Source organism: Corvus moneduloides, chromosome 3 (assembly GCF_009650955.1).
Source record: "Corvus moneduloides isolate bCorMon1 chromosome 3, bCorMon1.pri, whole genome shotgun sequence".
In the NCBI taxonomy this organism is placed as follows: domain Eukaryota; kingdom Metazoa; phylum Chordata; class Aves; order Passeriformes; family Corvidae; genus Corvus; species Corvus moneduloides.
The window spans coordinates 85076935-85089505 of record NC_045478.1 but is presented as its reverse complement, the minus strand read 5'-3'; the positions used below and the strand labels follow the sequence as shown (position 1 = coordinate 85089505).

Genomic DNA, 12571 nt, shown 5'->3' with positions numbered 1-12571 from the left:
GAAAACCGGAGTTTTGTCAGTCACATAGCAGAGTAATTATAATATTTTGGGCAAAAGTTATTTGTGAACAACTAAATTAATGGAAAATTATATAGGTCATATTTTGAGCGAGGCTATTTTCAGATGTCAGTAGGCTGCTGCATAAAATACCTCAGTGTGAATTCTGAAGATAAAGTGAACCAGGCATTTCCCTTGAGCTGTCACACACCTCTGTCAAAAGCACTGCACTCAGTCAAAAGTAAAGACTGTCCATTAAAGGAGAGGGGTAGGGGAATAGGCATTTTGTTTTGTGTACCAAACAGTGTTACCTGTTCATTTCTTGCATATTTTTGCTCTGCTTTAAGGAAGTGCCCATAGTTGACACTAGTGTCCATCAATGTGTTATGCCAATATAACAAAATCTCACTCATATATACTAGAAAATCTTGAGTATGTCAGTTACATGACAATAGTAGTTTGCCAGTATACATCTAGATCTTAGTAAAATTCTGATGTCTTCCAAATACCTAAGGAGAAAAAAATCCTACATAATCAGGCTTTTTAGTCCATTATGAAATCCAACCAATCCCTGTTATCTTGGATCAGTGTAGGGAATATGAGATTGTATCTAGCCATCAAAAGTTTAATTCACAGAACCTGCAGTTCAAAAGCATTAGCTAGCCTGCTGGGGTTAGAGCACAAAGGAGATGAAATTCTGAAAATGCCCACACCCTGACTGATGAAGGTACCATTCTGATGTCAGTTAAGTCACAGATGGCATAATCATCATATCTCTTGCAAAAGTACAACAAATAAAATCCGAAAGCATTTTTCTATTCAAGAAAGAGAAAAATCACCTAAATTAATCTCAGCGTAGCTTCCAGGCAGTATTCTGTATTCTGCCAGGCAGAAGTTTAGCTGTGAATGTGGTAAGTCATGAAGTAAGGAGGCATTTGCTTAGGGCACTCAGCAGTTGAAGGAAGTAGTATTTTGCTGAACATGTCAGTCAGTTGTACAGCAGGCTTTCCTTGGTCCCTGCTCTAGAAAGGTTTAGAGAAATTCTATTCTACAGAGTGCTGATAAGATGCTGCAGCAAAATACCACAGGTAATGAGGTTAGAAGAAAGAGGGAGAATGAAAGAAAAGAGAAGGGGGTGAAAAGGTGAATAGAGTCCCTGGGACTTCAAGCAATACAGCCCGTCAAGCCTCCAAGTTACTTAGTTTGAGAGTACAGCTGCAGAAATCAGACCCATGGAAATGCTTATGACTACAACACATGGTAAGGGCCTGTGAACTCAGCCACAGCTGCCCTTGAGACAGCTGGGTGTGCAGTCAGGAGGTGCCTTCCCACCATCAGCAAGGGGAAGGCTGCTCTTTGTTTACTCAGATAAGAGCCGTACTCGTGAGTAGTTGTTCCTCCAGGTGACTGTTGTGTTCACCATAACTTACTGTTTCATCTTGAAACTCTGAAGTCCCATCCCAAAGAAGTTACAAAAATATTTGAAACATTTGCAGTTGAAGAAAAGTCTTAACTGCTAGTTGGTCTACTTGGTGTTCTAAAGTGAAAGGGACTGGTCAGTTGTAGTCTCTGTGGTCTGAGCTGGCAAACTTGCTTTGAGTAACTCCAGCAGGTTTGTCAAAATTCATATTAATTGATCTCCTAAAATCATTCAGAATTGTAATAGTTATTTAATTTTATCATTAGCCAAAGTTGGAATAATCTAGTAATTGTATAGAAATTCTTCTGAAACATCTTTGGGACTGCTGAAATTAATACCAGTACTGAATTTGCAAAATTCTGTGAAGTGTTAGAGCATGTATCTTAAGGAAAGTCAAAGTTCTTTTGACTGAAATAAATCAGTTTTGATTAAATATTTTGGTGTATTTCAGGTTCTTGCCAGTTACATAAATCCTGCAGGGAGTACATCAAATGAAGAGACTCAAACCAGCCATGAGGGGAGAGGCCAAAACAGCAGTGCTCTTCCATCCGTTCTCCTAGAGCTGCTCAGTCAGTCTTGCCTCATCCCAGCAATGTCATCGTACCTCCGCAACGACTCAGGTAATGTGCCCTTGTCTCCTTCAAAATCAAAGCTGGCTTACTTCTGTCAAATGAGTTTTTGTAGAAGCAATAGGTAGTTCTTGCTAGTTTCAGTACACTTGCCAGTAGTATTTTTACTAATGGGACATTCACATGAACCTTAGAAAACAAAATAAAATAGAATCATCTGGCAGGATCTTGTTGAAATGCTCACGTTTGTTGCAATATCTTTAAATTTGAAGTTCACTTCTTTGGCTGTTGAAACCAACAGGAAAATGGTGTTTTCTTCTGAAAAGTTTACGTGTTAGTTCTTCTACAGAAAATACACAGAGAGGGAGTACTTTATACAAGACCATGAAACTTACTGTGAAGAAAAATGTTAATTTTAAAGAAATTTGAGGAAATGTATGCCTGAATTTGGTAAATGTTGCATATAGTAGGGCAATTCTACTTCAATCAAAGCTTTTTTTCCTTTATTTAGGAAATACAGAAATAAGCCTCTTACCAGAACTGCAGAATATTTCAAACATATAGGAACAAAATAAATTGTTGGGTATTTTAAAGCAAAAACAAATGAGTTCTATGAATTCATTAAATTTCTGCTCATAATTTTAAAACAAAGATGCTTTGATAGTTTTCATTTGGTTTGTTGTACCTTGCTGGGGAAACCATTTCAGTTCTATGAGGTGGTGCGAAGCAGTATGAATTAAGCAAATGCCTGTGCAGAGCTAATGGCAAAATCAGCAGACTGGGTTTGTGATTGATGTTCAGTCTCACTAGATGACAGGCTTTAGTATGGAGATGAGCCTTCGGTTGGATTTTTATTAAGTTACTTTGTTTTTAAAGATGGATTTAATCCTTAAGTATCTGGAGGAGTTGTTCCAAATCTGAGTAATTTGGTTTTGGAGCTTCTTTTGCCTGCCCGATTTTCGAAGCAACTGATAAATGTCTTTGTCCCATTACTGCAGTTCTTTGGGATGCCAGTTGGAGGGTGTGATGATGTGAATTCAGGAAACAATGTTATAGCTTCTTGACTTGCAGCATATATTTTATGTTAGAGGTAAAAAGGAAATCATTCCTGTGTTAAGTATTTGCAAAGCAACTTAGGACTAGAACAAGAATGTGGCTCTTTTAATTTGTACTAACTAGGGTATTACATAATCTTGTGTGATGGAATGGAACTAGTTCAGAAAGTCTGCTGGGGTCTTACAGTAAAAATAAAAATACAAAGATGTTTCACTTGCTAGTGTGCAGTTTGACACCTCACCCTAATTTTGCAATGAATTTGTTGGTTCTGTTTTGCACATACTGCAGTGAGGAAAATGAACTAATGATAGACCAAGCTCATTATTGCAATAGAAAATACAATGTAAAACAATAAAGGAAATGGTAAAGTAAAAGAATAAAGTAATCTTTCTAACAGATACTCAAATTCTTCTTTGTTGAGGAAAAGGAAGTCATTGAAAAGCCTGGCAAAAATGCCATGTTATCTAAAGGATGAAGCAGTTGATCCTGAGTTACAGATGAATCGCAGCTGCTGAAATTGCTTTTTGCTGTTTTCAACAGAAGAATGTATCTGTCTGTGTAAGTCACCTTTAACTGGGAAAGAACAGTCAGATACTGATAGAAGAGATGAGATATGTAGCTGGTGGCAAGAAGTTCAGACTAGTTTGGCTTTCAGGGAGCATTTGTTTTCCCAAAGTACAAAGAAAAGGCAAAGTTCCGGTGAGACATGTTCATTTTAGGTATGTTTTCCACTGCTGAACTACTGTTGTTTGTGGTTGGCAGGAGGTGTTGAAACGTTGTGCCTGTGCATTAGCAATTAGGAAAGGGCAAGCAATGTAGTAGCTAAACTGTATTAAAGCAAAGCAAAACCTCGCTTTTCAGACAAAAAAATGAAAACTACTCTATTACAAGTTCACAAAGAGTGGGGTTATTTCTACTGGAATTTAGAACTGTAAATTCTGATGGTGGTTATCCTTTGATTGATCCAAGCAATGTAAATGTTTCCTGCTGTATTTGTTCAAAAGTATATAACACTACAATTAACAATGTTCTCCTGGATTTAAAAAATAACAACTTTGCAGGCTTGCATCAGTCAAGCTCATTTTTGGAAGCACAATAGGATAGCAGTATGAAAGGGAAGTGTGCAAGAAGGATGACTTCTGGAAAGAATGTCTTCTCTTTGTTAATATTTGAGCCAGATGCATTTAGTTGGGAAGGAATCCCTGGAAACAGTTTGTCTTAGTGATAAGAGGGCATAATTCCAGTGCAGTAAGTACTGTTGAGTTGAAAGGCAGACAGATAATTTTCACATTAATGAGTGCAAGTTACACGTGATGTGGGGGCTCTCAGTGTCACTGACTTTGAGTGTCAGGAGGCATAGCTAATACAAGAGAAGCTCTGAAGCTATGTTAGGCTCTGGTACAGTGCTTGTGGGACTGAAAAATTCACCTAATGTGTTTATAGTTCAGACATTTCAAATACGGAGATTATTTTATCATTGTTACTACTATTTTTATTTTATTTTTTAAAACCTTGAAGACCAGTGCAATGTAGTTGAACAGATTTGAGTCTTTCCTGATAAAGCTTTGTCTAATTTCAGACTTAACTATCTTGAGTACTGGTTTCTTCTCTAGTAGGCCTGAACGGGAGCCTATGGAGAGTAGAAGAGAGAGCATCATCAGTAGTAATGCACACATATATGGTATTCTAATTTTCAGACTGGTGCAACTTCTGCTGTCAAAATGTACTTTTATGTGGAAGAAGCAGGTAACTGTCTTCTTCCTGTAACATGCTGGACTGAGAAATTAGGATATTGCATCTAGAATGCTAACAGAATGTTCTCAGGTTCTGGCACCTGAGCAGGAACAAGCTGTGCCCAGCACAATGGTGACAGAAATTAGCAATTTTCAGCAACTCTATAACTTTCTCAGATTTAAATGAGTACTGATGGGACCAGCTGAAGGTTACCTTTATGCTTAAGGTATTCTGCTAGATTTTAGGTATCATTGTAATTGTTGGGATAACAGTGATCTTCACGTATCTGTGTGTATCTACCATACACATAAAACTAAGGGGGGGAAAAGTTTTGATAAAGCGGTATGTGCAATGAAGTTGCAAGCATGGTCTTTCCTTTCATTGCACAGTAGGCTGGTAACTCTGTGGTAGTATAAGACAGTAAGTATTCTGGTATTGATGTGAATTTTGTATTTTGTTTACACATGTTCAATTAGCTACAGGTCTGGCACATCCAGCTTGCAAAGCTCTTTCGGCAGATTGGCCCATGTCACAGTTGTAAATCTATCTGGGTTTTTTGTTGCTTAAGTTTATTTTGGCATTTTGCTTAATTTGCCCTAAACATACGCAGACAAGATTGTTATCTATATAGTTCGAGATAAAAGGAATATTGATCAGACAAGCAATGCTCACATAACATTTAATCTTTTAGAAACCTCACCTTGAACCAGATCAGTACAAACCAGATTGCTCTGATACATTCTGCAGCTTCGTCTGCCTCAAAGTGAGGTGATTGTGAAGTCCTTGAAAATTGTGAACTGACCACTTAAATTAATTTCTGTAATTGCTTTTTTCTTGAAGAGAAGGAAGGTTTATCTGTCTTTGAAGAACTTTCCTTAGCATGCAAGATGGCTCTCATCACCAGGGGCAATAGCTGCTGTAATCCTCACCATTTCTTGATCACTTTTTTGGTGTTTGTTTCATGTCTTGTTATGGCTTTACTGTGGCTTTTATTATCTTTCATTCTGTAAATGAAAAAAGTTTATTTTTGCAACACAGTGAGATTTTTTTATTATACCTGTGCTTATTCCTAAGACTTAACTCATTTACATTTGTAAAATTGATGTGGTTTTTAACTTCTATATCATGGAACATCTAGCACATATTCATTACCATGCATATATGCACATTTCCCACCAAGAGCTGTCATGTAAAACCTTTTCACTATTGTCTTGTATACAGCACATTTCATTTGAAATAATTGCTGCTGTAGGGACTCTTCCAAATATGTGAACACTCATCTTCTTGAACAAAATGCACAGCAGTAAAATTAGCACTGTACAAGTGGCTCCCAGCAAATGTGTGACCATACATGACTGTCTTGAAGGTCTTGCTTTTGCTGATACTCGTAGGAGTTATTTGACTGGTAAGTTTATGGAAACGAATACAAGCTAGTATTTGCAAGTGGGACATGAGAAAGCAGTATTTATAATAGTCTTTGTAGCTAACAAGATTTACAGAGACAAGGCAGTGGAAAGGCATCATGAAACAGAAGGACAATCAAGTCACTTTTAGGACAGGGACTATTTTTTAATAGGCTTGAACAGTAAGAAGCCGAGTGAAGTTGGGATTTGTCAGTACCGCAATATTAGATAGTCTCTTCATGATAAAAACCACAGTTTTGTACTGCTTTGTCCTTGAACTAGTATATGGAGAGGGGTTTGTTACCACCTTTTCTTTGGAAAACAGACCTCATAGCAAGTTGCAGAATTCTGCTTGAATTCTCCTTGCTTGAATTTCCAGGCTTACAGGAAGCAGATGATACTGTAATTTTAGCTGGGGTTTTCTTGCATACTCCTTTCTTAGCCCACCTCTCCTTCTTTGGTGGACAAAGATGCTGTGTGATGTGGTCAGCATAGCTTGTAGTGTTATAGGAGCTTAGTCTTCCCTGGGTTTGGCTGCTGAGAAGAGATGAAGCATTTCTGTGGGATGGCTTTGCCAAAAGGATTGTCTTTACTGACCAGTGTGTTCCACTTGATAAGAGTCCAGTATTTGCTTCCAGTGCACCTTTCGTAGTTTACCAAGTACTACCACATCATGGACTTGTGGATTCGTTAATGTTGTGCTGCTTAATCTTTCTGCCAAATACCTCATTGTGAACTTTGTTAGTAAGTACTGTGCCCAAATCTGTTGAATGTGAATGTGCTGCATTCTTCTTTCTGCCTCTTTTGATGTACCTGTGTTAGTTGAGTCCATTAAAGTCATACTGTTCAGGCCTCAGACCATGAACTACACGCAATCGTACTTATTCTCAAGGCATTATATGGTGGTGTTTTACTTTCTGCCAAGTAGTCCAGTCCCGCTGAACTGAGTATGTTGAGTACTCTGAGGCAAATACACTGAGCTCTTTATTCATCCATCGTTGAAGGTGTGATGGTACTGCTGCAGTGTAAATGTTGAATCATCGTGCAACTCTGCTTTTCCCTAGACTGTTGACTTTTTGCTGTGTATATTGAGAGGTAGCTGCTATTAAAATACTTTTTGTTGGTGAAATTCTTAAGCATATATTGGATTAAACATGTAAGTCCCAAAGCTGTTTATTAGAGCTCATTTAACTAAAGTTAGACTTGGGTCCACAGGAGTATAGCCCACAGGTATGACCTGTTAAGAGAGAACATGAGACTGCTGTTCTAAAACAAAATGTAACTCGTATGCTGAGGCAATCTAATGATAATGTTACCCTGTGACTTCCCTCTAAGGGTCCAAGCCTTTGCTATAAATGAAATTAGAAGTACAGTGGCAGTTTAGATAGCATATAATTACTGAAATTAAAAATTCTCCTAGCCTTCATTAATGTTCATGAGCTCATACATTGGTAAAAGAATCATGCTGACCCTTTGCCACATTGGGTTATAATTTTGGGATTGGTTTTTGTCTGTTTTGCTGTTGAAAAGCTTACAAAGAAAGGTGCAGTGTTTCACTGTAATGCTGATGTACTAGTTGAATCACGATTTTGAGAAGAGAGCTATGCACTGAAATGATACGAAATAAAACTGTTTATTTATTTCACAGAATTGACAAATTTTAAATAACTTCAGGATCAAAATAGACAGCAGTCATTTCTACCTGAATTTCACTTTTCAGGTTCTTGTAATCTTTCATTTTAGAGACCCATCTCAAATAGCCTTGTATTATGAGATTTAATGCAATAATATCCGTAAGTATGTAGATATAAGAAGTACATGGAAAAACTAATAATGGTAATACCTGTTCTGTAGTCTTAAATAAACACTAGTAACCTACCTAACTCCTCTAGAATGTAGCTTAGTTTTATAGAATGCTTTGGTGCTTCATATACTGAAAATAAGTATACATTTAATAGAGACTTGCTGAAGACTGTTGCTAGTAACTAAATTTTCTTGTCTGCATGTGCTTCCTTCCAGTGCAGTCTCAGCTCTGTTTATCATTTCTTCTAGTTGAGCCAGTATTGACTCAGAGTTGCAAAACCAGAATATACCATCTTCCACCTCATATGTCCATAAATCAGTGTTACAGTGTGTTTCTGCAACTCACTGAAATATTGTTGCCACATTCATTCTGGTCTAGATTTCTGACCTTATTCTATGCATGTATTGGTTTCAAAGGGACTTCCAAAGGCTCAGTTGGTTTAGCAGTCTCCAAATTCTATACAGTAATCAGCTATCACCTTTGTAAGGGATGCATTTTTTCGCATGTCATTTTATGGAGGAACTGGATGTAGTTTTGTAGCCTAGAAGAAATAGAGCTGATTTTCAGAAATGCAGCTGCTCTGTTGTTCCTCTGTGGCACATGTAATAGTAAGAAAAGTATTTATTAAAATCAGTTTATTTTTACTTTTTTCATGTTTATTTAATGAGGTTTTGATCCTAAGATCTCAAAAGTAATTTTCCTTATAGGTACATGTGAGATACATTCATGTATACAAAAACTTGTATGGTCTCAGACTGTCTGCAGCTTTGGATCTAGTTTAAAGGCATATGTAGATTTAATTTAAAATGTGGATATTGTTTCACTAATTTCTGTAGCTAAATCGTGTGTTCCATGAAGTATGCTTAAGAATTGCAATTCTGGGCCTCAATCATAGTGCACAAAGGGAAAATGTCTTCAGTACCTGGTCCAGAAGGGAAGACTACAGTCTTCTAGACAAAGTTTAAACCTGTTTTCCATGCAACACTGTGAATCCTTGCATGATATGTTTTACTTGAAAATAAGCATCAGGGTGAAAACATGAGAATTGTATTTGGCTTCTGGTAAACACCTTCTAAAAATGATGATATAGAAAATGTAATTTAAGATTTTTTTCATTTAGAGAATATGTATTAGTGTGTCATTGAATTATTAATGTCTTAAAAGAAGTACTGAAATTATTCTTTATTTTTTCACACCACTTTAAAGTATTTTTAATTAGAAAAGCACATTGTCATTATAGCATGATGATTTCAAAGACAGATTTAGTAAAGGCAAGAAAATCTAACCTTTTTCAGGTTTCCACGAGACTAACAAAAATGCTGTAGAATATAGTAAATAGTTAAAATTTCGTTAATAATATTACAACTTCTAGTATAACAGTGTTCCTGTTTCCACACTTATTATACATTAGTGTAAGTTATAAGCCTAAATTATGGTGGCCTAAAAATAAAAAACCCTTTTGCCTGTTTTCTGGTCTCAGCTATGAAGAGACATACTGCACAAAACCATAGAAAGCATGGGACTTGCTTATAATTATTTATATATTTAGTTTATCTCCTTCTATGTTCTGATTATTTTCATTGTTTGCCTACATTTCTGTCTTGCTTGTTTGCTGGCAGTAAAACGGTGCCATCTCTGATCCTTCTGTTCGGATTTCATCTGTTACCAATGAGAAGTTGTATATTGTCTGCCTTCGTTTACGTAATTTAGCACCCTAGCTGGGCTCATAGGTACGCTTTGCAGTCATTGATGCAGCATCTTTAGCCAGACACTTCACTCTGGAATGTTTCTGATACTCTTTTCAGAGTGGTGGGTTTTTTGCTTTGAATTTAGAAATCAATTCTTACCATTGCAGGTCTTTGCATTTTGTTCTGTGCAATTGATACTCAAAAATGTCATCAAAGTGTAGTGTAGATGTACACAAAAACGATAACAAATAAATTGAGCACAGTTCCAATAATCCCAAGCAGTGCTAAAATAGATTCTTCTTTTTCCTCTTTCTCCTCTCGCTTTTTTACATCTTCCAGTGTTGTGATGGCAGAGGTCCCCATTTTTCCTGCAAATACCTTCACCAGTATTCTGGCAGCTAGCTAGAAAAAAGAAAGCAAATGGTAAATCTGGTCTGACAAACATGCAAGCTTTGATCTTTTTAAAAACAATTCTGTAGCTCTTCATACAACATTTCTTGATGCTGTTTATTGAGTTGTATATGTCTTTTGTTTTCTTTTTGTGTGCACATGTCCATGTTAAAAATAAACGTTCTGTAGGTACAGATTGATAGGAGTGAAAAACAGCTTGCTGCTTCAAGCCAGTTAATATGCTTTATTACAAAAGACATTTAAAATTTGTCTTTAGTGAGCTAATTTGTTTCCTTATAAAAGATGAAACTGGTGAAAGCAGGTATGTGAGCATTGTCAAATACTCTGAAATGCCTGGGGAGGTTATATGCATTTTCAGCTTTTCTTAAATATTTAACTGCCACACTACAAAACCAGTTAAAAATATTGGTACTTGCTGCTTTCAAACATGGGAAATATGCCTCCGTAATACAGTATCACAGTTGTTTTTCACCAGTGAGCCCCCAGTAGGCAATTGCAAGTGAGATCTTATCCTTTTTCATGTTTAATAGATCAGCTTTTGGACATCCATGCAACAGTAAACATTTAACAGAAAAGGTCTGTCTCTTCAAATATAAAGGTGGTTGTTCTATATGTTGATTACTGCAGTATGCCACAGGATGATAGTACTTTTTTAGTAGCAACATTCTATGCAATATAAGAATTCGAGTAGACATTTACAGATGCATATATGACTTGTTACCTTTTTTTGATTGCAAAAGTGAGGTTGACAGGTCGTTTTCTATTACTTAGCTGCTTTCGTACTCTTAATTTACAGTCTAATATCCTCTAGAAACATATTCCCTATAAAATTATGTTCATTGGTGACTGAGATGTTGATCTTGTATGTTGATCTTGTATGATCTGCTATGCTGTTTTACCTTCATTGATCAGAAATTTGATGGGGATTTCTACTAGTTCAGATCACTCCAATTTACTGAAGGTACACAATCACATTTTATAGTGCAGTAGCATCTTTCTCTCCTGGCGTATGGCTTTAATCATTAAAGATTAACATATTTCTGCTGTGAGTCTAATTAATGTCATCAGCTCAGAGCATATGTTACAGAAAGGTTTAAAAGAAAAAAGGTATTTCTTACCCTACATTGCATCAGGAATAAAATGTCATCAGACATGCTTCTTACTCGTCGATTCAGTGGCAAGCCAGGCTTTTATCTTCATGAAGGGGCTGCTCTGCTCTCTCAGACAGACCAGATAGGAGCACGAACAGTTTCTTGATGAAGAAGTTTATCGGTGAGGATAATAATGTTGCAGAATCTTCCAAATGAGTGGTGTTCTTTCTCAGTAATCCACTAAAGCGAGTATAGTTGAAAAAACAGTAAAGCTCTTTCTCAATAATGATCCTCGCTGTTGACTAATTGTCATTAAAATTGAGGATTCTTTTCCTTAGATGATGCAGAGCGACAAAATGCATGCTGTTCTGTTCTGTCTTAAAAAATACAAACAGCTTCTGGTTTTGTTCAGTTATACTTACTTATTTATTAAGACTTCAGAAACACCCAGCCTTTGATTTACTCTTTGTGGCAGCCGTCTGAAGAGGCTTTCTTACGTTGACATGCTGTAATTCCAAATGCAGCGAACTACGTGCAGTCACACTATGTAATTTTAGTCCAGCCTGAAAAAGGAAGAAAAGAGGTCTGCTTTGCTGGCAGTAGTGTGAACGCTGTCACACACCTGCATTCAGACCCTCTGGAAAGAATTCCAAGGTATTCTTCGGAGCATTGCATAACTCAGCCAGGCAAATCTGAAGAGAGGAATGACAGTGGCTTTAGTTGCACACTGTGGTGAGCTGTGACATTGATTAAACATGCACTTGGCACTTGCTGAATAAAGAAGGAGCTACGAGCCACCCTTGCAGACAGTGAGTTGCATAACAATGTGCGATGGCTCTGCTGTTTCATCGTCAGGCCCGGCACATTTTAATCCTGTACCAACGGAGAAAGTGTGTAAAGAGGAGCAGAGTTAACTGTACTTCGGGGTTTTCTGAGGAAGTGCTGCATGACAAATGGTGGCATTAAGGCATTCAAGCTGAAACAGTGTTTCTGCCTTTTGTCTTTTTATGCTTTGTTTGACAGGCAATTGTTTCTATGGGAAATAAATGCTTTTCCTCTTTTATTCACCGCCCAAAGAATGCAGGTTACCATATAATTAATGAAAACACTTAAAAATAATCCTGTTCTGATTTCATAGGAAGCATCAACACAATTTTTTTCCTGTTTAAATCAGAGGGAATTTTTTCCTGCCCAATTGCAAAGGGGGGAGAACTCTGCAAAGTCTTCTCCTCCCGGTCTCTTCAGATTAAAAAAAAGCACGCAATTTTAATAACCTCTGGAAGAAACTGTATTTCAAATAATTTTATTCAGTCACTTTGATCTATGAAGGCTACCAATGCCGTGTGTTTTCATTGGTGTAGCACAGCTTCTTGCTATGAATGCAGCTGTATTTTAAAT

The 12571-nt window shown here is 37.0% G+C and overlaps 1 protein-coding gene and 1 long non-coding RNA gene across 8 annotated transcripts in view; one reads left to right on the top strand and one right to left on the bottom strand.

The window, feature by feature from the left end:
* BIRC6 (baculoviral IAP repeat containing 6) overlaps positions 1-12571 on the top strand; it is a 174355-nt gene that overhangs the window by 120053 nt on the left and 41731 nt on the right. For all 6 annotated transcript variants that reach the window (XM_032102542.1, XM_032102544.1, XM_032102545.1 and 3 more), the window contains one exon: positions 1869-2037. In XM_032102542.1, coding sequence (XP_031958433.1) covers positions 1869-2037 — 169 coding nt within the window. The remainder of the gene's footprint in view (positions 1-1868; positions 2038-12571) is intronic.
* On the bottom strand, positions 7337-12069 carry LOC116441043. Of its 2 annotated transcripts, XR_004238855.1 has the most exons (3): positions 11201-12053; positions 9831-10073; positions 7337-7416 (listed from the first exon to the last, which is right to left on the bottom strand). It is a non-coding gene; the product is annotated as an uncharacterized LOC116441043 (long non-coding RNA). The 2 variants fall into 2 exon arrangements; XR_004238854.1 differs by lacking the exon at positions 7337-7416 and having other exon boundaries at positions 7794-10073; positions 11201-12069.